Source organism: Lampetra planeri, chromosome 22 (assembly GCF_965212315.1).
Source record: "Lampetra planeri chromosome 22, kcLamPlan1.2.h2, whole genome shotgun sequence".
Classification (NCBI taxonomy): domain Eukaryota; kingdom Metazoa; phylum Chordata; class Hyperoartia; order Petromyzontiformes; family Petromyzontidae; genus Lampetra; species Lampetra planeri.
The window spans coordinates 12,186,722-12,214,253 of record NC_136128.1 but is presented as its reverse complement, the minus strand read 5'-3'; the positions used below and the strand labels follow the sequence as shown (position 1 = coordinate 12,214,253).

Here is a 27,532-nt window from a genome sequence, read left to right as displayed (position 1 = left end):
GAAACCACCCTACTTCAGTCTACCAGCGAGTATATTTATGGGCGATGAAGCTCCTGCCCGCTTGCCACCTGACACGGCGCACAAACGTGGCGAGCGGCCACCGAGCGACGGTGGGGAACCGATGTGGTGTGGCTCTCCTGGCGGCGTGCAGGCGAGCGATGCGACGTGGAACTGCTGGAATCGGACAAGGAGTCCATGGCTGACCGTACTGAAGGATGGGGTCTGGACTACATCATTGAAGTCGTCCACCTCATCACGCTCAAGTAGCGCTCGTCCGGATCGCCCCGAAACCAGGAGTAGAGATTAACAACAAGACCGCATTCGTCAATAACACTGCCTGAGAGCGGAAATGCATATCAATATAAGGCGTAATTTTGGGCAGTGTCCCTTCTATTGACGAGCGTACCGAATTTGTGTTGGCGATTGCTCGCTACTGAAAGCGCGTCACAAAATAATTTGACACGAAATTACCGTACCGTAGGCACGCAACCACGATGCACCATCTCAATGATTCGTCGCTTCAAATCGATTCTTACGCTCACGATACACGCGTCAAGTCGTAACGCGTGAAAATATACTTATATTTTGGGTAATTTATATATGGATTTGGTTAATGTAGCAAACATGTACAAGCGAAACTGTAAATTGATGAGCAATTCTCAAAACCAAATTTATCAATCAGAATCAGATGTTTCGCTTGAAACTGCGCCAAGCATCTTTAGGACAAAGATCCAGTCATTCAGAATAAATTGCAGGAAGTACAAATAACTGAAGTACACACCTGGACAATTATGAATCACAACTGTGGCTGCGGATACCTACTTGTAATTTTTTTTACAAATTATTTAATAGAAACCAGGACAATGAACAGCGGCAATCAGTCGACTCACAGGTGACGGGGAGAGTGGGGAACAGGGCGTCGTGACGTGCCACGGCTTGGCGTGGACTTGGCAGAGGTCAGCCAAGCGTGCGGTCCGAGGTTTCTTGGACGAGCGGTGACGATTTTAAAAACAAAAACATAAAATTGGCACTGAAATTCACCCTGCGTCCTCCCGATGCTCTCGACTGGACATCGAAACGTAACGTCACTCTTACCGTCACTCTGAACTCCACATGACACCGCCGACAAGCACGAGGAGCAGAGCCACGGTTTTACAGGCGTAACCGAGCATGGACAATGCACATTCTTTGTTTCACCTCGTAGACCTACCTCAAACGAAAAATTCACACTTGTACCACTGTACCAGCAAAATATATTAAAGAAATCAAACGTCAAAATTGCGTGTGTCTTCTATCCTGTATTTAATGAGATTAATACAACAAATACATTACGAGAAGTCATGTAAACTTATTAAAAACACAACTCTTAACCCCACTCCCCCCCCCCCCGCTTTGTTTTGGTGACAAAATGACCCCCCCACAAACAACTCATGAGAGGAAGATTCGCGACAGTTTTGTTTCTCTCTCTCGCTCTCTCCGGTATGACCACGACATCGCGAGAGCGCGCCGAGGGGCGGATGCACGAAGGCTCGACTGTAGTCTTGCAAGGCCACACACGCGCGCAGTACGCACAAGCCGTCTTGTTTCCTGCCTCGGGGCACGCTAATCGCATCGCCAGCGAGCAAACGTTTTCTTTATCCAAATCCACCAGCGGCCGTCCGTTTAGCAGAGTACAAAAATAAATACCACCTTTCTTAAACGTTGAAAATGTTTGCTCCGACTGTAGAAATGCACACGAGTGCCCTAATTCGTTCCCCTCTCCCTCCCGATAATTTAACACCGGCGGTGTTTGGCAACGTTGAATAAGGACTGCATAGACAAATTAAGAAAAAAATATTTTAAAATATATAAAAACAAATTGTAACAAAATAAAAGTCACACCATTAAACATTCCCTTAAGCATTACAAGGGCAATATATATCTATATAATACAGGCAATCAAAACACCTTGAGAATGACAATAACATTGGTCTCATTGATCTTACGTTGAAGAATTTTGACTCCAATATTATGTAACAATCGTGTAATAAGTGCAATAACGTAAGGACTGAATTAAAAAATCAAGTGGTTTAGAGTAAGTCCGCACAATGTTAGCACATTTCCAAAACATTTTGAGAGCCCCTCCCATACACAAGTAAATGTGTAAATGTACAATGTGTGTGTGTATATATTATAACGCAAAGATCCCCCATATAGACAAACAGGATGTCGGGGCAAGTGCTGTTAGCGAGCGCCTGTTAAGACCGGGACACGCGAGGTGGTGGTATTGCCAGCGCTACGCCTTTCCGGCTCTGTCTCCCCCAGTGCTAACGATTAAAGATTGCAATAGCTACTCATTTAAGGCTTAGTCGACAGAGGGGAGAGGCCCATGACGGGTTCAGATAATCACCGCACAGGGCGCCAACAACCACTATGCCACGACTCCACCCATGCACAAAGACAAAGAACCCGGTGAGGTCCACACAGGCAGTTGGGGCAAGAGCATTTCGCGAAGACCGAATACCCCAGTATATACACACACACACAATGCACATGAAGATACAATTCTAGTAATGCACAATTAACCACATTTTATAACCGAAACATTACCCACGGATCAGGAGTAATGCCTCAGTACTCACGCCCACCTGAGCCCCGTCAGATTAAACACTACAACAAGCAACGCTTTGAGGTAGAGTTAGCAATTTTGCAGTGGTAACGTGGACCTTGGAAGACAGAGTCATTCCACTCATATTTACAACGAGCCTAAGGTTTTACCTTGACACCACCACCATCACAAATGTTAAGGAATGATGATGATGATTATTATGACTGTAATTCATAAACTATCAAATTCCCTCCTGTGTATTGCTGCCCCTATCAAACATGAACATAATACTTTGTTTTTAGATAATACAAAAAAAAACACAAGCAAAGGCATTCATAAAGTACCATCCTCTTTTACTTTATCGAAATGCATATCCCTTTGGATTCCCTGGGACAATTAGTCGATTTAGTCGATTAGCCAAAATTTCAATCTTACCCATTTTTTTGTGGTTGAACGCTTGGACCCCTTTAAAAATGTCAGCCACCCCCACAGCCGCCTCCTGAAGGCGGGAAACCCCCTACAAGCCACGCCCGGCGTGATGTAGCTGATGTCACCAAGCCCTGCTCATCACCTCCCGACCAGGGGCACGTGGGGGGAGAGGGGGTTAGTAGGGGTGACACTTTTTTTTCCTCCAACTCTTTAGTGTTATCCGATTGGTCGAATAAATTGAACAAATAATAGGAAGAGTAATCCAATTACTATAGTCATATAATACAGTAATCCGATTATGGCCCGGCTCTAGCCTAATTGTGGTTATGGTTGGGAATCGTGGCAAGGTAGACAATACCTGCAAAGGAATTGTCTTGCACACCCAACACACACTCAACATTAGTCAAGAGCTCCGGGCCTCGTAGTAAACCAGGGACCTTACTTTATGAATACCTTGCACACACTGGTTAATAAGCTACACCACGAGTTGTGAACGGTTCACGCCTTATGCAACACTTAACAAAAAAATGGACCAGCGCAGAACAAAGACCTGCAGACTTAAAATGCCGCAGGTAATTGCATAATCAGTATTCTTCCACAAGCATGCAGCGAACGCTGAAGTTGGTGGTATCAGTGTGTATCATTTATTATCGCGATCAAATTATTGCAATGTGACACTCAATATTTACATTCTGCCTTGCATTAGGCCTGGCAATCCATCAACAGTGCACTTTCTGCACCTCGGGAACATCAACAAGGAACAACTTCCAACCGAGCCACACTCCCCCCCCCTCCCCCTTCAGAGCTATCAGTTGTATTATCGAGTCCATTCGAAAATATTCAAGTCAATCGCCAATATTCACCAGCACAGCAATACGCTCGACGTGGTTATGTAACTTGGCACGCGGTTAACGTACGACGATAAAGGCTACTTACACTTTGCACCCTCCTAAAGTGGCCGCGGTGACTGACCCACGCGGCACGCTGGCATGCAGCGGAGGGTGAAGGACTCGACCCAAAAGCTATCCATCGCAAACCACAAAGCACGTCGTGCAAGAACCCTGTTACCAACGGGCACGGCTGCCCGACAGAGCAGCCCTGCAACTGCCAACCCTTTACCAAAGTTCACTCTGTGCGTGAATGTGTCTAATTGGCACGCATTTGGGTTTAGCGTGACATAATTTTTCGCACTGCAAGAACTCCTGATGTGATGGTTACCCCGATATCAGTTTCCTGTAAGTTTGTAATTGTATTTCACATTTGCTGTTGACTTGTTTTTGTGCTCTGCTGTGACTAAGCTTGTCAACTGCAGTTCACTCAACATGAGCTGGCCACATGTCTTCTGATCCTTGCAAATTTTACAATCTGAAACGCTTATGCACACTCCTGCCGATATTTGCACAGGAAACTATGAATTCCATTGAATAGAAAAATGACAAGAGCATGTAATCGATAATGCCATAAATTACTAGAAAAACATTTTTAAAAGCACAAATTTAATAGACAATGGCTCTTTGCTTACAACTTTAAGTAACGAGTTTGTCATTTCATATCGTCAGCAATTAAAATATCTCATAAATTAAATTAACACGGATAAGCGAGATCAAAATTATATTTTGCAAAATGGACGGTAGGATTACCGTGGCTCTTCCACCTTACCATATCCTGTCGGGTCACCATCCCCTGAGGTGCCATCACAACAAGCCTGTGCCTGCCTTGACTAAGACGCCCATGATGCAGCAGTGTGAGAGTCATCATGGCTAATTTAATGACAGTGTTTAACACACACACTGAAACAAGAAAAAAATATTTAGAAAACAAAGCTGGAATGGGAAACAACTATGAATGACCTACACGAATTCCCTCATTCTTCCTTGGACGACATACACCCTCATGTGCAGCCCTTTATCAATCCACTGCTGGATGAGAGCCGTGCCGCTCACGGAGGTTATTTGATCGCGCTAATTGAAGGTGGGGAGCATAGAAGTACAGCACAACGTATTTTCTTGACTTCCCTCTACATTGTTGTACTACTGTCCACCATGTGGTCCCACAGCCACCTATGTCAACCTTACTGTGCATGGCAGTCGCCCCCCCCCCCCCGTCAAAGCACTATCCAGCCTCACATCTACTCGGCTTACGAGAACTGATGAGATTGGTCAGATGATGACGTTGTTGAAATCCATATGGCTCCCTATTCCAGTAGCCCACTTACATGGTAGACAGAGCCTGGCAACGTTGCATATGGACACACTTTGGACCGACAGAGCAGACTCACCACCCTATCCAATGCACTTCGCTTAACGCAATCTCCTCAACAAAACAAATATAGTGAATTGCTAATGTATGTTGCAATGCGTTTCGCCAAGAGGCACGTGAAGCAATAAGTTCCACAAGACCACGCTGATATCGCAAATCCCCACTCCGATTAGATACTGGGATGCCTCGCGTGCAATGATGGTTCAGTGGTAGCTCGCAATCACGAGATTGTGAGATGAAATCCTGGTTGGGGATTAACTCAGTCCATCATCTAGAAAAGAATGATTACCAGAGCATCAGCAGTTGAGTTCTAGTCAGTTGCCCAATGAGTCAGATGCAGCCCGAGTAATTACTTGAAGTTTGGAGTCGATAAAATGAGTACCGTTTTGTGGGGAAGTCAACACGGGCTGTCCTATGGATAGACTCGCACCCGGCCATAGAAGTGTGGAATTTCCACCAACGGCTCATGGCTGTAAACAGGAGATGAGCACTGTCACAATGCCCAAGTAAGCAAGAAAGCACTTTTAACTTGAACGATTCACTGAATCATGAATTAAAATCGATTATGCATACAAATTGTGCATGTGAGAATACATCGTTAATGATTAATGCAAACATAGGCAGTTTATGTTTCTTTAGGCTAACGGGTTGAGAAGAGTGAGACAGGACATGCGAGATACGGCAGCACAAATAACAGAAGACGTGAGAGGCAGAAGAGGAGAGGGGATGAATGACTACATGCGTGGTGACCAAATACCAACGACACCAACATCATGGCACCGCCTGCAATCGTGCATCCACGTTTACCATTCACTTTTCACGTCTTGCTTGCAGTGAATTGCCGAACCAGCGTCACTAAACACGCTCACGTCTCACGTATAATACGCTAATACTTTACCAATTTAATTGCAAGTGACACGTTTGTCAGCTTGCTCATTAACTACGCATTGCCAAAGACCAAATTGTGGTTTGAACCGCTGAAGAAAACAACAGCGTTAGACACATTATTCCATTACTCTCCAGAGGGCCTCACTAGAAGGCCTCTCTAGAGCTGCTGTTCGCGGAAGCCCTTCTGCCAGCAGTCACGAGAACAATATGCAGCGATGCATCGTCACGTACATTCACCTTATAGCAAATACAACAGCATAACCTGTCGTTAGGAGTACTCAAACCAAGCCAAAAACTAAAGCTAAACGAAGCAAGCAGTAACACCTGCGGTGACCTGGCAGCCTGGATGCCTTTCAGCCGGTGGTGTTCCAATAGGCAGTAAGTAGTGTAGCGTACACGTAACAAGCCAATGGCACATGTGATTCCTATTGCCAAATACCCCCCCCCCCCCCCCCCCGGTCATCCTGCTTGTGAAGTAAACCAAACCCTGGTCGCCACTGGGTGGTGGCAGAAGTTCACTTTGGCCAAATCCAGAGACGGAGCAAATACAGTCGACCGACCCACTCGCAAATACCAAAACGCGATTCTCTTAGCTGCACATTGCGCAGAGTAAATAGTTTTTTAAACATAAACATTTTTTGGGATCCCATCGGAAGCTATCAAATACGGTATTGCGTCAAAATAGGCGACGACAATGTGCAATCGACTTCAATGCGAACTTAAGGTGCCAATGCGTACTGCAGCTACACGTCAGAAAGGCCGGAGGAGTTAAGTTCTTACTTACAAATGTCCTGCCCTTCGCTCCACCGTAGGCTCAACCTAAATGCGTGTTACAATCTTCACACATGTACGTTTTAAATGTAAACTACACACAGCGTCTTTGTTGAAAACAACAGCCCATCAAATCCAATGTGAATATCGTACCTTAAAAACACACCAATAAATACTGATTTACCCAAGCCCAGGGCTTTTTTGTTTGCAGTGATCCTAAAGATGTGTATTATTCTTTTTGGCAATGATTCTAAGGACATGCTTTACCTGTGCTGCGACCATGAGCGCAACACTCACTGTGCAGACCGCAGGCCAAAAAGTTATGGCTTGACATTGAATGCATTCTCACGGATCACACACTGCCAGAGAGTTCACGTCATCTCATATTCATCACAACTCCATTTCAGATCTATTTGTTCGCCTTGTGTCCTGGCTCGGCAACCGAAACGTTTCAACAACTCCCGAGAATCCTCTGCCCAATGTTTAACTTGGCCAGCACAGCAGCAGCTGTCCCCTGCATCGCAGAAAGCGGCAGCATTTCCTCAGCCAATACTCTCAACGTCCGACTTGTTTTCGGCCAAAAACACCAAGTGCAAATCTGGCCATTTCAGTTAATTTTCTGTTAATTCAGCGATATAATTCAATGGACAAATTATTCTTATTATTATCAGAACGATCACTTTAGCGAGTTACATCGCAATATATTAACATTTTAAGTTGTAACATGAAATTGTACAATATCCACGAAATTATGACGAACTTAGTACCCCTCACCTCTGCCAGCTCTAGGCAACTATTTGTGAAATTCTTTCTTACACGTTAAAAAGGTCATTAACGATTTTAAGTTAGCCAACATAGATTTGTGGCAAACAAACCAATATCAAATTAAAACAAGAGAACAGGCCAATCGACAAAGCTATGTGATAACAGATGAGTTGAGTTACACTTCGCTCAATGTACAATGTGGAAATTCATGAGCTGGCATATGGAAAAAGTTGAAAAATATCAGACTGACCATGCATACACACTGCATGTTACTTACATTGGCCTTATAATACATCGCGCTAACATAGCCGACATCAACTCAAGTAAAGCTAATATATTTTAAGAATTTCAATTAATAGTATTCCAAAACCATCTCAGCCTAATGCTTGCTCGTTTGTTACCTTTCAACACATTAGTCTTTGAACGCTCCTATTAAAGGACTCAAACCTCAAAGCAGAAAGCCAGAGATTCATGACGAGGCCCCTTTCTTTCCGAAGGGTGTTCGAAACGCGCACCGATGCACCTTGTGTGCCTGTCGGCTACAGAGTGCAGTCTCTTTGTCGTCGCCTGCAGAAGGTATCCGTTCCATTCCTGACATGCAACTTCACTCCAGGTACAACCTTGCATCCTAGCAGTTGCTCGCAGGAGCGCTGTTCAGCCTCTCGAATGGGATTGAGGAGCGATCGACCGATGGAACTTCAGTCCGGAGCAAGCGTGCGTGACACCAACACCTGCATGCCTCATCCCAGGTGCAGACCTACACACCAAGAAAAACAACAATGATTTCTCAATGACTGTTCGAATGATATTGCAGTCACCAAATTATGATGAATTTATAAAACTAATAATTTACAGCACCTTATCAACCCACTGCTGGATGAAGGCCTCTATCGATTGCTCTATAAAATAGCCTGTTCAGAATTGTTATAATTATTATAAGAACTTACCTGTATAACCCACGAGAAGGAACATCTCATTTGCAAAGGTGATCCCAGAGTGTATTGTGACACATACATGGCTAACACGTAAAGGGCAAATAATTTTTTTTTTTAATCCACAACAGCAAATAGATTTAGAATATAGACAAAAAAAGAAAAAGGCAGGGCTGTCCAGAGGTTCTCGAGGTCCGGGTCTCGAGGCCCAGGGGCAGAATCCCACATGAGGCCTTGTTCATAAGCGGTACAAACAGGCCCATTGTGGGGCCCCTCCTTTAATGGAATCCTGAGGAAAATTTCCCCTTTGCTCCCCTCCAAACTCCCACTCTGGGCGGGCCTGAAAACAGGGACAATACAGCCAAGGCAACAGCGTGCGTGAAAATTACGACGCAATCACGCACGTGAATAGGTGGTCAACAACACGGAGGTGGTGACATGGCCCAGGTGATGTGGCGACGTTGCCCAGCCGCAGCGCATTTGCCACTTGTTCCAGAGGTTTACTGCAGGTGTATTAACCATACGAATACGCGGCGGATGTTAAAGATCCCCTGATGGAATTCGAAAAGAGAAGGCCACTGTGTGTCATTAACATGGTCCAAATTTGCCCAATTTAAATAAATGACCCCGCAAGCGACTCAATTGGGATCGCACAAAGCAACTTCACATCCTACTGGCAAGACAACGTGTCTGTGAAAAAAACACATAGCGCCTTTGTGGTAGCCTCGCACTACAAGAACGGAGCGAATAGCAAATGCGCTCGATTATCATTCGTATTAAAATACGGTGAAGCCAGAGAGATGTGCACCGTACTCAGTGGAAGTGCGCCGGCTCGTTCTGGTCACGCCTGCGCCGCGCCGTGCGTATCCGCCGGTGGGGGTTTCCCCGGTTGCTGCCCGCCGAACTGTGGAGTAAATGCGCACACGTACAAGTATAGTAATTCCCCATCTCCCCTCTACAAGGCTGCACACAAAACGTCAGGTGGATTCGCTGTGAGCAAGCTCCCATGAAATTGAACGTGGTACGTGAAATGGTGGTGTGGCCAAAACCATGCCTGGCCGCTCTTTGTCTCCTGAAAATGATGTTTACACATCGCATCAGGTCATAAATAGAGGCTGAGTCGACCTAGGGGAGACCCAGGACCGGTTCAGATATTCGCCACTGATTTTGGCTGTGCGTGGGAATTGAACTCGAATCGGCAGGTTCGTAGCGCAGTGCGCTAACCTACCCCGCCCCCACTCCACCCGACACAAACACACACATGCAGGAAGGCATATGGGACACTTAATGTCTTCTTCAAATGCTGTCCGGAACTTAAGAAGCTTTCAGTATGTGAAGCGAAATCTCAGACATCATGCCAAACAACAAGCAGGTCAGAGAGCTTGACAGGACAACCACAAAAACCTACGCAGTCCTCAAAATTAAATGGGCCAAATATACTCTGGCAGAACCCTGCTGAAAAAGTATTGAGACTCAGTCAGTGTTGATTTCCTCGATAAATGAATTACGTTATTTTCATCAACTTGGGTGACACAGGAGTGAAACTTGTGGCTTACAGTATGAAGCATCTAAGTGCAATTCCCCACTCGGACAAATTACTGTGTAGCGTTTGTATGTTCTCTCCCTGTTCTGCATGGGTTTCCCTCCAGGTTCTCCAAATTCCTCGCATAGCTAAAAAAACACAAACTGATATTCGCCAAAACATCCCAATGTTTAAAAATTACCTACAAATTACTCAATAGGGGTCACACACAGCAGCAACAATCACACCTCCGATTATCACGGGTGGCCACGTACGGTGCAAAAGAAGTTCAACATACATACATCAATGGGCCTCCCTACTTTGAAAACTTCACAGGAGACTCTTGAAAAAACAGTTCTTGAGACTCAGTGAGACTTACCGGGATAAACGAGAGTGCTAATGATAGTAATACCTGGCACTATTTGGACACATATGTAGGGTGGACAACAACAGCAAAATTTCAAGTGTATTTGTTCGGAAAATTGGAAGAAACCTGAAAGAGAGGAAGACTTGACAACCGCATAAAATACTGGTGCCAGAAAGATGTGCTCACTCCTTGAGCATTGGCACAAAACAGAGGTAAGTGGAAAGAAAAGACAAAATGTGCAGTGGATAGCCACGGACTATCGTCCCATGGATTGTGAGTAAGACGATAATAGTCATAACTTGTGTGTAGAGGGGACAGATAAGCGGAGTGCTGGCGTACCCGATAGTGAACGTGGGACGACTCGAGGCAGGGAAGGCCTGCGGCGTGGGCTGGTTCGCTCCAAACGCAAACGGAGACGAGCCTGAGGACGCGCTCGCAAATGAGACGTTTGTGTTGGAGGCCGGGTTAAAGTGGAACCCACCTACTACTGTGCACAGATCCACCGGTGAGTTTGCATTATTGGTTGCGGAAGACGATCGTCAGAAGATATTCTTAAAATGTGGGTCTACACCAGCAGAAACATGTGCTGAAACGTGGCATTGTATTTAGAGTAAACACTTGTTAATTCGCCTTGCCGGATTATCCAATATTCTGAATTATGTACAATGGTACTCCCCCCAGTGCCTCCTGCGCCAAAACGTGTTTTCCAAATTTGTTTTCCAAACTCTTCACACACTATACGCACTGACACACCTGCATCAGTTATATCCAAAACTTTGGAATTGTCTCGCAGACTAAGGAATTCATATTTCAGTCCCTATCTACTTATTGATGTAGGTGTAGACAACATTTCTGAGAGGGTTGGCTTGCACAGACTGCATAAACAAGGTAAAGTCCAAAGCGACGGATCTGCACTAACGCTCACCACGCACGCCGCCACTAGACGGAGTCGTTGTTCTGGTTGAGGCGTGCGGCATCGCTCCACGTGTGTGCAGAAATTAGACCATTCGATACGGCAATCCGCCTCATTGCAAATTACTAATACACCGTATATACGCCAAGCGCAGCCGTGCCGAATTATCCCCAATTCCGAATTTATAAAATAACGAAATAACAAGGCTTTGCTGTACTTTACATTCAGAGTTGATACGTCGTCACTTTAAGAAATTCATTTGTCATACAAAAAGCTATAACTAAGGAAAATCACGCAGATTCGTGGACTCTTAACGCTTTCCAACATGCGTTTGTATTTAATTAGCGATAATGTTACGATTCAAGCCACGTAAAAGGGATGACGTCACGAGGCACAGGGCCAACCCTTTGGTAAACATGGCTGGTTTTCTCCAGTCCTGAATAGCATTACAAGCGTCATCCCCCCCTCCATTACAGATAGACAGACAGTACTAGCACATTATCCTTTAAACCTTAGTTGTAAAGCATTAAAAAGAAAACTATATGATAACATGCAGAGAAAGGTTATTTTTTATATATACCGTTGTTGGAGGGAGGAGTAGCATTGAAGGCAGGGGGTGGATTGGTCGCCTGTCCAAACTGCGACGCGAATGCTGCATTTTGATTGGCTGTCTGGTTGAACGCAGACACAGCAGCACCAAAAGCTGACGCCTGATTCGTCGCTTGCCCAAACATGGCAGCTTGGTTGGCCTGCTGTCCAAAAGCCAGCCCTTGATTGGTGGCCTGCCCAAAGGCTGGCGTCTGATTGGCCGCTTGTCCGAATACTGGCGAGGGGTTGGGTGAGGATCCAAACACAGGCGCCGGATTGCCTGTTTGTCCGAAACCTGGCTGACTGCTGGGCTGAGCACCGAAGGCTGCAGGATTGGTGTTGGACGGAAACCTAAAGCCTGAAATAAAAGTAATCACAATTCAGTGCATATGTTACTTACGCCATTCGCATAGCACAAGGCTACCATAAGGGAACCAAGTTTCAGTGAAGGGTATAGTCTGTTTCTACGTGGTTTTACCCATTAAGTCGCCACAATTTACTGGTAAATTCGAACAACATAAAGAGATATTTAACGTTCTCTGGACAGTGCATATATATGTTTTGTTAATACACCTCCATCTGTCATCTGCTCATTAACCACTGGGATCCATTCGCTCATGGGGCATCTCCAACTTCGACACAGTGGCTGCACCTCTTCTCAACAGTGACAGGCAACGGAATACAAACCGGCATTGTTGTTGCCGTTGTTGCTTTCGGCATTTGTGAAGTTGAACAGCGGCACGGCAGTTTGGGCAGGTGCGGGAGCCGGAGCCGCAGCTCCGAATGAAAATCCAGCTGCCACTTCTGGCTTGCTGCCACCTTGCAGCCCAAAGGACAGCGCCGACACGGTCGGTGGAGTGGCGACAGCTGACGGCGCGGTCGTGCCAAACGCGAACCCAGCCGGTTGCGTTCCTCCGCTGTTGGCAGCACCAGAAGCTCCGAACTTGAACACCGAGGCAGGCGCTTCTGGTTTGGCAAACGTCGGAGCTGGGGCGGCACCAGAAGGTGCGCCACCGAAAGCAAAGTTGCCACCGTTCGCACCGGCGCTGGTCCCGGCGGTCGTGGCGGTCGCCCCGAACTGGAACGGCTGCATCGTGACGCCGGCTGCGCCCTGCGGAGGTGCGTTTGTGGAGAGCGCCGCGGTGGCTGCGGACGTCACGCTGCCGAACGAGAAGATGGGCGCCTGCGCGATGGTCGTGCTGGTTCTCACGGCGCTGCTGCCGCTCCCGAACGTGAATATCGACGGGTTGGTCGTCGCCAGGCTGCCCGATGTACGGATGGCTCCGAAGTTGAAGAGTGGCGCCGCGGTCGTGGCGACGGCGTTCGCGGCGCCGCCTTTAAACGTAAACGGCGACGCGGCGACGCTTGGCGCGGCGACAGGTGGGGCCGTTTGCCCAAACGTTAAGGTGGGAGCGGCTGCGTTGCTTCCAATTCCTGAGAGGGCGCTCCCAGCCGCGGTGGAGGCCGGGAGAGGGGCGCCGGCGGTACTTTTGCCGAACGTGAAGGTGGGCACGGTGGTCCCTGCGGCGCTGCTGCTGGACGACGTCACGCCGAACACGAAAGGGTTGCCCGTGCCGCTTGCCGCAGCCGCAACGGAAACGCTCGATTCGGGTTCCGCAGAAGCCCCGTTCGCCAATCCGCCAAACGCCACCGTTGGCGCGACAACCGCCGTGCTGCTGGTTGTTGGCAAAGCGGGATTCCCGAAGGCGAAGGAGAGTTTGTTGACGGTGTTCACAGCGGAGCTAGCGGCGCTGAACGTGGTGTTTAAGCCGGAGCCGCCAAGTGTGCCCAGCGGGTTCCCGATGACAAACGACGGCGCGGCCGCCGCGCCACCGCTTGAGTTTGCGGTGGCCGTGTTGGCGAAGGTGAAAAGGGAGCCAGCCGTGGTGCTGGGGGCGGTGTTGGTGCCGCTCACCGCCGCGTCCGTTTTGCCGTTGGCCCGAGTGAAGGATTCGAATGTGAAGGAGAAGGCGGAGGAAGTCGGAGCGGCTGCCGAAATCCCGCTGCTTGCGCCAGGGGCAGCGGGCGCTGGCACGGAACAGGCGGCAGACGCGGCGTGCAGCCCCGGCATCGGCGAGGAATAGGACGAAGCGGGGGTGGCCGTGCTGGTGTTCGATCCGCTGGTGGCAGCAGCGGCTGTGATTCCTGCGGAGCTAGGATCAATAAGCGAGGAGGGGTTTGTCATGAGAGCGACGCCGGGCAAGTTGACGCTGGACGCGACCGAGTTCTGTGCCAGCTGGTGCCCGTCGGTAGTATTGGGCTTCGCGTCACTGCTGCTGCTGGCTACACCAGTGCTGCCAGGCTGGGCGGCTGTGTTGGATGCTGGAGGATTGCCAAGGGGCCCATCTGAAATTCAAGTTGGGAAAAAAAGCAAAAAAAAGCAATGAAGTTAAATGAGCTTAATGTACATTGCTGATTAGTTACAAAGAAAATCACGCTAGTATTGCAACGGTAAAATTTGTAATAACTAAAGCAACGGCATATATTAGTTTTAGCTGCTCGTATCGTAAATAGATCTCTCCGGATGTAAATATATAGATATAACCGACTGCCTCTGCAAGGTCGTTTCTGTAATGTCCCTTGAGATGCAGTCGCATTTCAACCCTACACAAATCCGAGTTGCACAACGCACTGTACCAGAGAACAGACACGGCAATCGCCAACCCACCCGTACAATCTTTACCAATGGCGGCCTCTCCGAACCGGAACGCCGTGCTCAAGCCCAGGCCCTGCTGCTGCAGCCCGGAGAAGTCGATCTTGAAGCCGCTCGCCGAGGATCCAAACGAGAACTGTGGCGTTTGCTTCTCCGCCGCAGACGCGGCATCTAGCGACCGCTTCCCGACCACGTCCCCCTGCAGGTCCAGCACTTGGCCCGATCCCGGCTTGGGTGCGGCCGCCACCCCTGTGAGACCTGACACAGCCGCGGGCTGGGGTTGTTGGCCGCCACCGCCGATTCCGAACTGGAATGACATTCCGGCAGCCGCTGACGTGATCGGTTTGCTTCCGAAACAATTCCCTGCCGTCGGTGCCGTGTTTGGTGGTTCGGAAGTATGACCGATGGTTACAGATGTGGGCACGGCGCCATCTGGAGCGGCCTTGCTTGCACCGGGCACAACGATCTCAGAAGCCTTCATCTGAGAAGCTGCCGAGCTCCCAGCCGTGCTGGCATCGATGTCAACGCCGCCTGCGGGGAGCCCCGGCTGCGGCGCCAGCGTTTGGGATGCGACTGCGCTCGGTGGAATTGTGGGAAGACCCGCCGGGTTGTTCACTTCCACCTGAGCCGCGTCGCTTGCCACCTCCACGCTGGTTGTATCCCCTTCTGTGTTGCTGTCCAGCCCTGAAAGGGATAAGATTTATGGATTAATATTCGTAGGACACGTGGGTTAACTGGTGTACCAAGCATCCCAATACAGGACCCCCGTGAGAAGAGATAATGAGACTTCCCTTATTTAAATGGTTTAACTAAATGCAAAACCATTCTCACCTGTGCTGCCAGGCGGTGACGGGCCATCAGGCCGATCATCCGAGCCCTGCCCCGCGGCGCCGGCGCCCGCCTTCTTTTCAGACGCGTCTCTGCCGGACGGGCGCGGCACCAGCATGGAGCGAAGCGCCAGCACGCTGGGCAGCGGCACATCGCAGGCGGCGCAGCGCAGACGCCGCCCGGAGTTCCACACAAGGCACGTGTCGCACTCCCAGGCGCTGGCGGCCCTGCTCTCGCTTGACAACGAGGACTTGCCCTTCGACTCGTCGGCAGGAGGGCAGAGAGGGTCTCCTCCTTCCGCTCCAATGGTTGCGGCGTCTTCCGAGAGTCTTGAGGAAGTTGGAGATCTCTTCAGGAGACAGAACGTTATTCTAACGCGTGTCGATCACCACATCTCACAGTCGGCAAATTCAAGAGGTCATCAAAGCCGTTACTGCTTACGCTGCTACACCCTGCCCACCCTGCCATGACATAATTATTTTTGCGAAGATCCTCAGCTGCTACAACGTTGACATCGAACCACCACCTCCATGTTATGCTTTTACAGTATTCCACCATCTGGCTTTAATGGAAGCCAGGGGTCTCAAATGCATGTCGGTAACCTGCCTTCCTCCATCCTGCACACGCGGCACCTCCATAGCAGCCTTCTCTCCCCGATTACATCAACCCTTTCTTTCGACAAAGTGACATTACGGGTTTCATAATTTCAGTAACAGTAATACAGCTCTAACGATCGATTTTGCAAAAAAATGTTAGCTTAAAAAAATGTAAAACAACGCTACAAACGAGTGCAGTAGCAATTAAGCGTTGCAGGGGGTGCAACTGTTCCAGGGCCCACAGGCCGGAGCCCAGGCACTAGGCTACAAAGTCGAAAGGGGGGCTACCACATTTCATTCGTTGCACCAGGGCCCATGCCAACCACACTCCCTCTCCGATCGAGGTCCCCAACCCCCCCAGCAGCATCGCCGCGGATCTCTTCTCGGGGCACTTACAAGCACAAGCCTACCTCCGCGCATTCGACAAATGTTAACCTCCGTGGGGAACCCGCTCCTCTAGCGGACACATTGGGGGGTCCACACTCACACTGGGCGGCACGAGGGTCGAGGCCGAAGCGTTGGTCACCAGGCCCTTGGTGGGCGTTGAGGATGACGAGGAGGTGGTGGAAGACGAGCCGGACATGTAACCTGGCCAGGAAGGATTATCAACATCGTCGTCATCATCTATTACAATGTACCACCGTTGACAGCACTGGTCTCAACATGTAAACCCCGAAATAAATATGTCATTAAGAGTACAACATGTCGCATCAAACTCGCCATGCACTGGGGTATAGGCGGATAAGTGAACATCTTTATAAGTCGACAGTTAACACCATGCACAAATACCAGAGCAGATATGCCATGGTCAGAAATGTAAGATTTTACTGTATGTGCAAAAGAAAAAACATTCATTGAGTTAAAATATATATATTCGTGTAAACAAAGTAATGCAATAACGAAAGATATACAGTCATACCACGGTATACGACCGCTTTGGAATACGTCCAATTTGGTATACGTTGTGTTTTGACGAGAAAAAAATGTCTTGGGATACGACGCGCTTGCTAAAACTTGTATGGGTCGGGATGAGTCACCGCGTACCCGCGTAGACCCCGTTCACGACTCCTCCCCTTCCTCACCACCATCCTCGTAGGCTATCAACTCCTCTCAGCAAGGTAAAGTGATGTTAAATTTAATTTTTATTTCAATTTATTTTAATTTATTTATGCATTCAAGTAATAAGTAGTGTCTAAATTAGTTTATACAACCCCATTAATGTATAATATGCCATATAAAATATCATATACTCTGGAACGGATTATTTCCTTTCCCTTTATTTCTTATGGCAAAATTTCGTTTGGTGGACGTAATTTTCAGTTTAAGTCCTACCACCTTCTGGAACGAATTAACGACGTATACCGAGGTACCACTGTATCATATTTAAAACATCAAGATTACTCGTACAACATATTTTCACGAAACGCATCTTTGTTTAATTAGTATTTGCAAGATCTATGTCTGATTGGTCGCTCGCTCCTTTGTGAAATGACTCACCTTTGTCAATATTTTTAAATGCTTGGGAGTTGGAAGGTGGTTCCATCTGTTCAAGGGGGACACAGAATGGATAAGAAGAAGAAAAAAACCTCGCACACAACTCGAGAGAATCCTCCCTCACGCCGGTGGTGGGGAACCGTCTGCCGACCGAGATGGGGCCAAATCGCACTTTCAAACTCCACTGGTGGGCCAGACGTTAACGCACGCCTGACTGTTACCCAGCAATATCGATACAAATAATCAGGGCTCGTACCTTAACAGCGCAAGTGCGACGCCGGCAGCCTGCTTTGCTACGAGTGATGTTGGGTCGCAGTTCCCAAGTAGCCATGCGGCTAAGATGTATGTTGAAGATATTTCGCACCGTACTTTGCATAACCGTGCTAATCGGAGGATCGGTATTCATTTGTGGGCAGTTTTGAAGTGGTCGGCTTTTTGCGGCCACGTGCCGTGTGGAATGAAGTCACAGGCCGTGTGTTCCCCACTACCCCGCGTTTCAGCCTTGAAACTAAAGCTACTTAAGAACTGGAGACGTTTCCCCCCCTTTTTTTGTTAACTGTGAAGGTTTTTAAAAGAGCACATTGTGACTAACGAAAAAACAAACAATGCAGAAAACACACATATAATAAAATCACAAAATAATTATTAGCGTCGTTGTGGAGAATTTAAGCAACAAAATAAATAAGCGGGCAATATGCCGCCTGCACACAACTGTCCATCCAAAAAAAAAATCTCTTCTGCTTTAGACATCCCAGCAGCCACAAGGCCTATCTGGGAGTGCATGGGAGATGCAGCAATGATTCAATACAAGCAAACGCTTATATAATCAAACCGCATCATTGGTACATTTTGCATTCCACACCATTCTTACGGCGCGAGGCTATCACGAAATTGCTTTTTTCACAGGCGATGTTAATCTGCAGTCGTACATATTGCATGAATGCAGACAAGCTGTGTAAATACTCGCCGTGATGTCTACGCCTCCTTGCTCGTTGATAAAAAGTAATTTGCCAACCAAGCATCCCGAGCGAGCTTCCGCAACACAGACGCGTCCAACACCAACCTCGATGTCGTCAAGGTCATTCACGTCGTCTGCCAGAAATGCCGTGAAGTGACCACTGCTCCTCCGCTCCGGCGTCCTCTTCACACGCTCACTCTGATCTTCCTTCTCAGCCCTTGCTTCCGCAACCACCAAAGGAGGACTTTTGACTGTCGTCTAAGATGAGAGAAGTTTAAACATTCGTTGGAAAGGTTGGTGAGAGCGTGTCATTGTAAGACACCGGTTGACCACAGTGAGAAGTATTAAAACCATACAATGCAACTATTGGCCAAACATACCAATGCTGCAAAACGACCTGCAAATAACTGATTTGGGATTACAAATAACAACATCGCCTCCTTCTGCGAACACCTGGCAGGACCCTCCTGAGTAAGTCATGAGGCTCAGTGAAGTTTCCTGGGTAAGCAAGTGTAATAATAACAACAAAATACTACATTAATTGACTGCTCACGAGGAACTCGACATGACCGCCAACCGTGAGCCTCAGAAATGCAATGGGAAAACTGTGCGAGGCCCTCACCAGGGCAAAGACAAACCGATTGTGCCATCGCTGCGCATCATGCAGCTAAACATCGAAGGGACATGCGTGTATGTATGTTGCACTTCTTTCGCATCGCCTGCTGACTGGGAACACCTCGCCAGGCTGCTACAGACTGAGAGAACATCGATGCTGTTGCGTGACAAGAATCCCCTGAAGGGCGACGTTTACCCCCCTCCACCACCGTTGGGGTGAAGCGTCACACCTGCTGCTGGGAGGGCTCGTGCGCCGCCACCCTTCGCTCGCCGCGTGCCGCAGGTATCTCCGCTCGCTCGAGTGGCGGGCGGCAGTACCGGCCCAACGTGCCGGGGGAGGACGCGGACCTCGTCCCCGGCTGAAGCCACACGACAGGGACGTGCTGCCAAGAGAAGAGTCCAACAGCTCTCTCCGTGTAATTGGAAACATATGTTTCGGAGTCAAATCTAGTAGCAGCATAGGGATGCTCTACTGGTCAACCGCCAATATTATGATTCATAATAGATTGTTGGGTTAGAAGCCACGGTAATGATCTGGCTAAACATCTATTGTAAGACCGTGAACCGCCCGATATAGCCAAACCAATGAAGTTGTCATGCATACAAGTGTTTAACCGGGGGAGACGCTTTGATCCAACACCCACCGTGGAGGATGCGCTGGCGCGAGGGCTGCGCTTAGGCGTTCGCTGTGCACCGCGTTCCCTCCGAGTTTCACCGGGAGTTTCGCTCGGTGGCAGGCCTTTGAGGCACGTCCCTCCGTGCTCCGTGGGCGAGCACGAGACGCCGGCAATCTGTTTGGCAAGGAACGCGATGAAATCACTTGATTGGAATAACGAAAAGAGCGAATGTAGCCCCCCTGCTGACGGACTAATGCCCACTTGCAGGTGGGAGCTGCGTCACCTTGCGTGGCACACAATCAGCCGCCATGAAAGGGTCCCCCGAGGTCAAAAAGAGAGAAAACTGCAGGTGGGCAATGGAATGACTGAGATGAGATGTGATGCAAGATTCTCCGAGATGCTGGGGCATTTAAGCATCCACTAAATGCAAACCCTTTCCCTATACTTAACATTGCCATCAGCCATAATTAAGCCAAAATAAATTACTAAAAAAAGTTTCATTGAGAATGTAAAAAAAAACATTTATTAAAATGTAACAGCCCCATGTAGATTACAAGAAGAACGTTACATAATTTAGATATCAGATGCAAGATTATTCACAAGTGTAATATGAGATGTATACAAGTGTAAGATACAATAGGAGATCCCTCCATGTTTATTGAATTTTTTTAAAATTTTCAGTTAGGAAGGGCCACCATCGGCCAGACAGAACCAAATGAGAAAAACTAATTGTAAAATTTCCGTGTGAACTAGTACAGAGAGGTCAGGACACACAATACACTACATCGAGTTTTAGTTGCAGTCACTGCTTGTATAAGCACCTTCTTCACACATGCAACCGGGTACAAAAGCACATTACCAGCACATTTACATCAGAATTTCCCACTGAGAAACACAAAGGGAATTCACCACAGGCTCAGAGAACCCACTGTCAAGGGCAAGGGTCAAGGCGCTGGATTGATTTGAGCGCCAATTTTGGACACTCGCTGTCCATCTAAAACACACCTCCTGCTGCGCCGCACAATGAAGGAAATACATCGTGTCATAGATGTTCCCGGTACAAAATGTTACCCCCAAAAAACTTTGCGAATATTCCCCTTTCTACAAGAGGGAATTGCTGTCAAAGCCTATCAACTGCAGTGAGCACTCATTAGAATTCATGTATGCACCAAACCGTCTGAACTCGTTACATACCCGCAGGCGTTTCAAGGGAGAGGAGAAAGCAGGGGCTGTTTCTGATTGATGCTTTCTGTCATTCTTCATCTGCCAAAAAAATAAAACACGATGTCTTATAGCGGAAAACCATAGCTAAACAAACCGCGGATGGTTATGACGAACGCGAAGGGCACAATGGAGACAAAAACTTTAAAAGTATCTATATCTCACCTCGATGCACGATGCCGTCAGTGGTATCTTCTTAGCGTCCTACGTGTAGCACAAAAAAAAACACGCTTACAAGTTCATGCAGCAGCATGCCATTCTGAGATTGTCACTTCACACAGGGCCCAAAAGGTGTTGGTGAACGAGACCTTACGTAGGCGAGCACGCACGACACCAAGAGCATACTGCTCGTGAGAATGCACTGGTCTACGCAGCACAGCTTTGTGCAAGGCATTAAACGTATGTGGTTTGGCAGTCACAAATCAGTGTTTACTCTACACACTGACCAACACCCAATATATGAGTTTACAATACAACAGTATTGTTTTATATGGCGTATAAGGGTCGTATACACTGTCTTATATGCCGTGTGTCCTCGAAATACTGGCATACATTATGGCCCTGGTGCCCCCAAGCATATCTGCTGTCTTAACAAAACTACGGTATTATAGCCATTAAGATCCGATTTAGTCCATTTACAACTTTTGACATTGTTCACATTGCTTTTTAAATAATAAAAACCCCTAACATTGCTTCGAGGACACGCCATACGTAGTGTATATCCTACTGTGGACATCCCTCGCAGGGAAACACTGCGCTAGTCTGGAAAGCAGTAGGACAGGAGCGGAGTGCTCACGGCGAGAGGGGAGGACATGGTCTCCAGGGAGCGGAGGATCTTCCGCACGGCCTGCTGGGCCACGTCACAGGGTGCGGCCTCGGTCCGGCCGGGACGCTCGGAGGAAGCCTGGAATAGAAGACAACATGAGTCCGTGTCAACCCACGAGTCACAATTCTCATCGCGCCCTCCCTAACCGGATACCCTGTCTCCACCTTACTCAGCAACAAGGAATTACGTGAATATTAAGAAGTATTGCCTGTAGTTTGAGGGCTCAAGGTAATTTGCTTTACTAAGTGAGAACTCAAGAGACCAGGATGAACCTCATTTGCATGAATGGCCTGGGTCACAAAGACGACAAAAGCAACAACAAACCAAATAGAGTGTAGCAACCAAGCAAATAGAAATCAGGACAGAATAACTGCGTCACATTAGAAATCGAAAATGCTGCACAAATACAAATCAATGCCAAATAAATGTAGATTTAAAGCTTTCGTGACTGCAGGGATTCATATTCTTGGTTCTTTCGATAAAGTCATGTAGAAAAGAAATAATAAAATAATACAAATAAAACAATAAATTATCTCAAGAAAAAAACGCCACTTTTTAAAATTTTCTTGCTGTGGTTTTCACACCTGATGACGATTGCTTGTGTTGCAATTGAAACGCCGTGAGAATTTTATTGTAAATTTTTTATTATTTTATTATTTCCCTTCTACGTGACTTTACCGAAAGAACCAAGAATAACAATGCCAAATAATAAACGCCCCAAGGCGCAAGTCCACTCATGCAGATTATCCCTCGACTGATTATAGTACAACTACACAATCAGTGAGAGGAACGGTGTACAAGCAAGTAAACAGTCGAGGGTAAATGTAAATGGCCAACACCTGGAATGTGCCTGATCTCATCAGATCTTTGCAGCAAAGTAGCCTAGGTAGTGCTTGGTTGAGCGACTAACAAGTGTGTGACTGGTGTTGTGGGCTGCTCAGGGCCTATGCTTTGGGAAACTGAGAGCAGTGCGGCAAAATCTATTGTTGTACTGTACCTCTGTGCTCCTACATCTATACTCCCCACAGTCACCAACCCGCATGGGCCAGCATGGTGAAGTATGGTGACATGAACACCATGACAAGCATGGTGTGCGGAGGCCCTCATCCAAGATCGGATTAACAAAGGGCTGTGTGTATACAACGCACGATTGCCTCCAAACAGGCAGATTACAAATAACATTCATCGCTCCCCGCCTTCGCAAATCCACACTGTCCAGTGTGGTGAAGTAGTCGGCCAACCCTCATGACCGACACAGCGTGAAGGATGCAATCATCCAGCAGTGGATTGACACAGTTGTATAACATCGTTATTATTATTATGACTTTATAAACATGTAGCTTCACCAGCAATTAAGAGTTAAGTCACATTATTGGTGGGGGGAGATGTCAGCTCACTTTGAAAAGCTCTGGTGGAGCGCAGGCCGATGAAAATGCAGGTGCCGGGTTGTCGTAGGCGACACGAGTCCGCTTGTACGACACGTTCTGCTTATCCAAGCATTCGTTTGCCAGTCTCTTCGAACTCTAGAAGCGACCACCGCAGCAGTTTACCTCTCAAGTAACCAAAGCAAACTTGTGCAAGGTAGCAAAATGCACTCGCGTACGTGGGTAATGCTGGGGCAGGAGGTGAGAACGTTCATGGCCACGTGCGAAACAAAATGAGAAGGATAAGCCTGAGGAGGCTTGTCTCATTAAACATTACATTTTGCAAAATAAGTATCGGATGGGATTCGCCTCCCATGTGAGAACTCCTATAAAAACACAGAATTCAATCTTAACATTATCTGGCTGCTCGCTCGTCCGTTGGAAGCGACAGGACAATCCAGAATGCAAAATATAATTATTACTCCTTGTGCAAAAACATCAGTCAATGATTATTTAACCAGGCCTCGGTACAATATTTTGTAATTCAAAGTAAACATCATTAGGGCTCCACTGAATTTGTTATTGTCGAAAACAATAAAAGTCTTCTTGATGTTTCTTCTCTCATTAACACTTGCATCGTCTAAGCAGATCGCTACCAGCGGTATTGGCTTCATTTCAGCATCAAACACGAACCATACTAAAACTTATTGTACATTCAGCATCAGGCCTCATTAGTGAACAAACCCCTTGATGCAAGACAGTGAACACAACGGCAATTTTCGTGTCAGTTGCGGTTATCAACTTCAAGCAGTGCAGCCGAGAGGCGAGCGAGCACCGCACACTGATATGGCTTCAACTAGACACACAAGAACATTTAAAAGCACAGCTTGAATTTCTCTGAAGCCCAGCGTAACTTACCAAGTGAACCGCAGCAGAGCCTTTCCTTCTGCTCGTGTCGCTGGCACTTGTCATGCTGTGTCCAGGCCTCTGGGCCTCCTCACACTTGAGGGTCCATGACATGACTGTATCTGTGATGGGACAAAAAGGAAAACTCTGAGGGGTGGCCACACTTCCTGACCGCGCAGTACTCATGTCTTGGCTGTGCTGCCAGGAGCAAGTCCCCTGGGCTGCTCCAACTTCCACAGATTTTCTCGTTCCAACTAAAGTCAAAGCTGAAAGTAAAAAAATAATCTGTCTCTCCATTGAGCCCCATTTGAACTACCCAGAAGCCGCATGGGGCAGTAACGCTTTCCAATATACGTTTGTCCTCGGACGTATGTAATTAGTGACGTTGTTTCAAGCTGCACAATGAGATGACGACACACGGTGAGTGATGACATCATCAGGAGGGAAGATTAATGCGCTCCTCAGTTGTCAAGGCACGAAAGCCCAGGCGACGGATTTGTGTGAAAGTTTTAGGAAACCCTTTGCTAAATGTGGCCGATTTTCTCTCAGATAAGTCGCTAACAACAACAAAACTTAACACAAAAATGTCATTCGTATGTGCTTGTGCTACAAAATTAAGTTCGCTCTTCCCCCCAGCATCCGGTTGGCGTACCAGTGATACCTCTGTCGGAGTGGCGTGACGAGAAGCCGCTCGTAGAAGACATGTCGTCATCCTCCTCGTACTGCGTCGCAACGTCTTTGCACGGCCTGGCAGGGGGGGGCTTCTGTAGGCGTGCCTTAGCTGGGGACGTGGGGCCCCTAAAAGCGAACCCCTCTCTGAAGGGCCCATGTTCAGGACGATCGTTGCCAAGAGGCGCCCTGTGTTCAGCAGTCGAGCTGGCGCCATGGGCATTTGTTTCTGTAACACGAACGACCAGTGTAAATTTACCAAGCGTGTTTAATTTCAGTCATAGTCTTAGTCTGGTTGACGGCAAACTGTGGAATTTTTTTTAAGTCTCAGTCTGTGGATTTATTGTAGTCATTCTCTTAATCCGGTCGAATAAAGCTGGCAAAACATTGAGCCCACTCTTAGTTATTACATGTTGGTGTGAGGGCCGCACAATTACCAACGCACCCAATTATTAAGGTCATCCAATTGGCAAATTCGGATTTGTGAAAGTTACACAATGCACAAACACTACCGTAGGCGCGGGCAGTTATTCGATCGTGGAAGATATGCGATGCTCAGGTGGCATTATAATAATTTAAAACAAATTACATTAAACACATTTAAATAGTCAAGTCCACTTCTGTCCGAGCCGGGGGAGGGGGGCGCTGTGCAGTACGTACGAGTGGGGCTGCTGCTGCTGCTACCCCTGCTGGGGGAGGGTGGGTCGCGCACGAGGGAGTCGCCGCAAGAGGCCGTCTTCTCCTCCGCCTCCTCGCAGGAGGAGCCACTGTCATCGCTCCAAGTAACCCTCGACTCGCTGTCATTGTCCTGCCGGAAAATCCCCTGGATCCACGAGCCCACTCTGCTCCTGAGCCCATTTGTCACCTGGACCACCAAACTCTGCGGTCACACGACAATACCAAAGTTGAGTGCATCCTCTTCTCTCGTATGATGGGGCCGTTGATCAGCAATGCTTCATACATTCCTGTAAAGTTTGCTAAGCCAGGGGATGGCTTCAGGAGTGGCCTGATGAATAATGTATCTTAAAACTGGCATGCCAGGTGAAGTTAGTTTGGAACCACTCAAATGTTAAGAGAGATCTCGCTCTCAAGGCTGACTCTACTCATAGAATCAACTGAACAGTCTGTACCCCCATTAACGTGGGAACAATGTGCACAGAAGCCTCTAAAACCAGAGAGTGTGACAGTAACGCCTAATGAATGTGACAATATTCACTCTGAAAGCTGTCTTGCAACTTGGCATATTTTACAATGTAAATCCACTATAGGTCATGGCAAAACATTTTACAGCGCTTCATCAATCAACTGCTGGATGAAGGCCTCCACACGCTGCGCAGGTCACGAGGGCTGTTTGACCGCACTTGACAACGCTGGCGAGGGGATACCCACGGCGGCTTCACACATTGCTCGCACTCATGTCAGTCGCGGCCAGCAATCAAACACGGGTCACTGGATTTGTAGCAGTAGCACTAACCCCAGCAGCACCTGCTCCACCCCAATAAAAACAAGAATGCTCTTGAAAAAATACATTTGCAACACTGGGGAAATAAACGATAATAAATATTGGAACTGAATTGATTTATCGAGAGATGGTTGGTGGCTCAGCTGTGGACATTTGACGGTGTTCCCCACTCGTGGATATTCTATGGGCACTCCGGTCGCCTCCCACACGAAGCCATTCATCAGTGAAAATGGCCAAAATATCCAATGGAGAACTTTCTAAAAAATAAAAAGATTTTGATTTAAAAATGTCGCGACTGCAGGGATTCATATTCTTGGTTCTTTCGGTAAAGTCACGTAGAAGGGAAATAATAAAATAATAAAAATATTCAATAATAAAAATTATCACTTTCTACGTGACTTTACCGAAAGAAACAAGAATATAAAGAAAAAGATGTTTATGTTATAACAAAACCTCCCAATCAGTGAATCCTTCCATCGCATCTGCCATCATCTACCCACTGCTGGATTGAAGGCATCCCCTTGTCATGAGGGAGACTTCATCCGACCATTATTATCACCACCATCATCATCATCAGCAGTACAAATCCCTGGATTGGTTTCGGTGTCCCCGAGTGTCATCGGCAGTCCGGCCTCTTCAATGTAGCCGGGTTGCTGTTGCCTGTGATAGTCGGGAAATAGCCATCAACACATCTCGTGTTTCCTATTGTACAGCCACCCGTCCCTCCACCGCTGGAAGGCCTTGGGTCCGACAACATTCCATTAGGCTAACGGGCGGGTATTTGAAAATGTTATTTTATTTACGTTGATAAACACGCAACACAATTCTTACAATAAGTTGTGCAATATGAAATTTAAAACCATAATTCACACGAGCATAGGCGGTTGCAACCACTCTTCGGGGACCTATACAGACTCCGGTAAACTTAAGAGCGCGGTACGACCTGTGTCATCCAGCAGTCGATAGAGCGTGCCTAACGATGATACGTTGTGAAAAGTATAATTATAAACCCTTAGACTGACACAAGTCGGCCCTTGCTTATGCGGACTATGAAATACAGAGCGAGGCCTGCGCAAGGCCCTGGTAGCGCGGCCCGCACCTTCTTGGCGGCGCCGCTCCTCCCGGCCGCGCTGGGCCGCTTCCTCTTCATCGCCCCCCGCGGCGCAGAGGCCGAGAGGGGTGGACAACGGAGGGGGTGGACAACGGAGAGGGCGGCCGCGCGGTGAGAGCGAGGGGTGAGCGAAGAGGGTGGACGACAACAGGCCGCAGGAACAGGCGGCGGCGGCTGACAGCGCGGTTGAA

The 27,532-nt window shown here is 47.8% G+C and overlaps 2 protein-coding genes across 5 annotated transcripts in view; one reads left to right on the top strand and one right to left on the bottom strand.

The window, feature by feature from the left end:
• The window catches only part of TPMT (thiopurine S-methyltransferase), a 10,680-nt gene extending 9,402 nt beyond the window's left edge, over nucleotides 1-1,278 (top strand). The window contains exon 9 of the mRNA XM_078604505.1: nucleotides 152-1,278. Within this exon, the coding sequence (XP_078460631.1) occupies nucleotides 152-267 (116 nt within the window). The 3' untranslated portion in view covers nucleotides 268-1,278. The remainder of the gene's footprint in view (nucleotides 1-151) is intronic.
• LOC144725054 (uncharacterized) lies at nucleotides 1,279-27,532 on the bottom strand. Of its 4 annotated transcripts, none has more exons than XM_078604496.1 (20): nucleotides 27,330-27,532; nucleotides 25,429-25,648; nucleotides 24,752-24,997; nucleotides 24,112-24,221; nucleotides 23,227-23,352; nucleotides 21,800-21,907; nucleotides 21,169-21,207; nucleotides 20,977-21,045; nucleotides 19,810-19,956; nucleotides 19,396-19,548; nucleotides 18,656-18,808; nucleotides 17,596-17,641; nucleotides 16,586-16,686; nucleotides 15,506-15,851; nucleotides 14,690-15,358; nucleotides 12,709-14,367; nucleotides 12,014-12,379; nucleotides 10,860-10,941; nucleotides 9,445-9,535; nucleotides 1,279-8,456 (listed from the first exon to the last, which is right to left on the bottom strand). In XM_078604496.1, the coding sequence occupies exons 1-19, from the start codon at nucleotides 27,378-27,380 to the stop codon at nucleotides 9,445-9,447; spliced, it is 4,782 nt and encodes a 1,593-aa protein (XP_078460622.1). In that variant the 5' UTR covers nucleotides 27,381-27,532; the 3' UTR covers nucleotides 1,279-8,456. The 4 variants fall into 4 exon arrangements, with proteins under 4 accessions (XP_078460622.1, XP_078460625.1, XP_078460623.1 ...); XM_078604499.1 differs by having other exon boundaries at nucleotides 14,705-15,358; XM_078604497.1 differs by having other exon boundaries at nucleotides 24,761-24,997.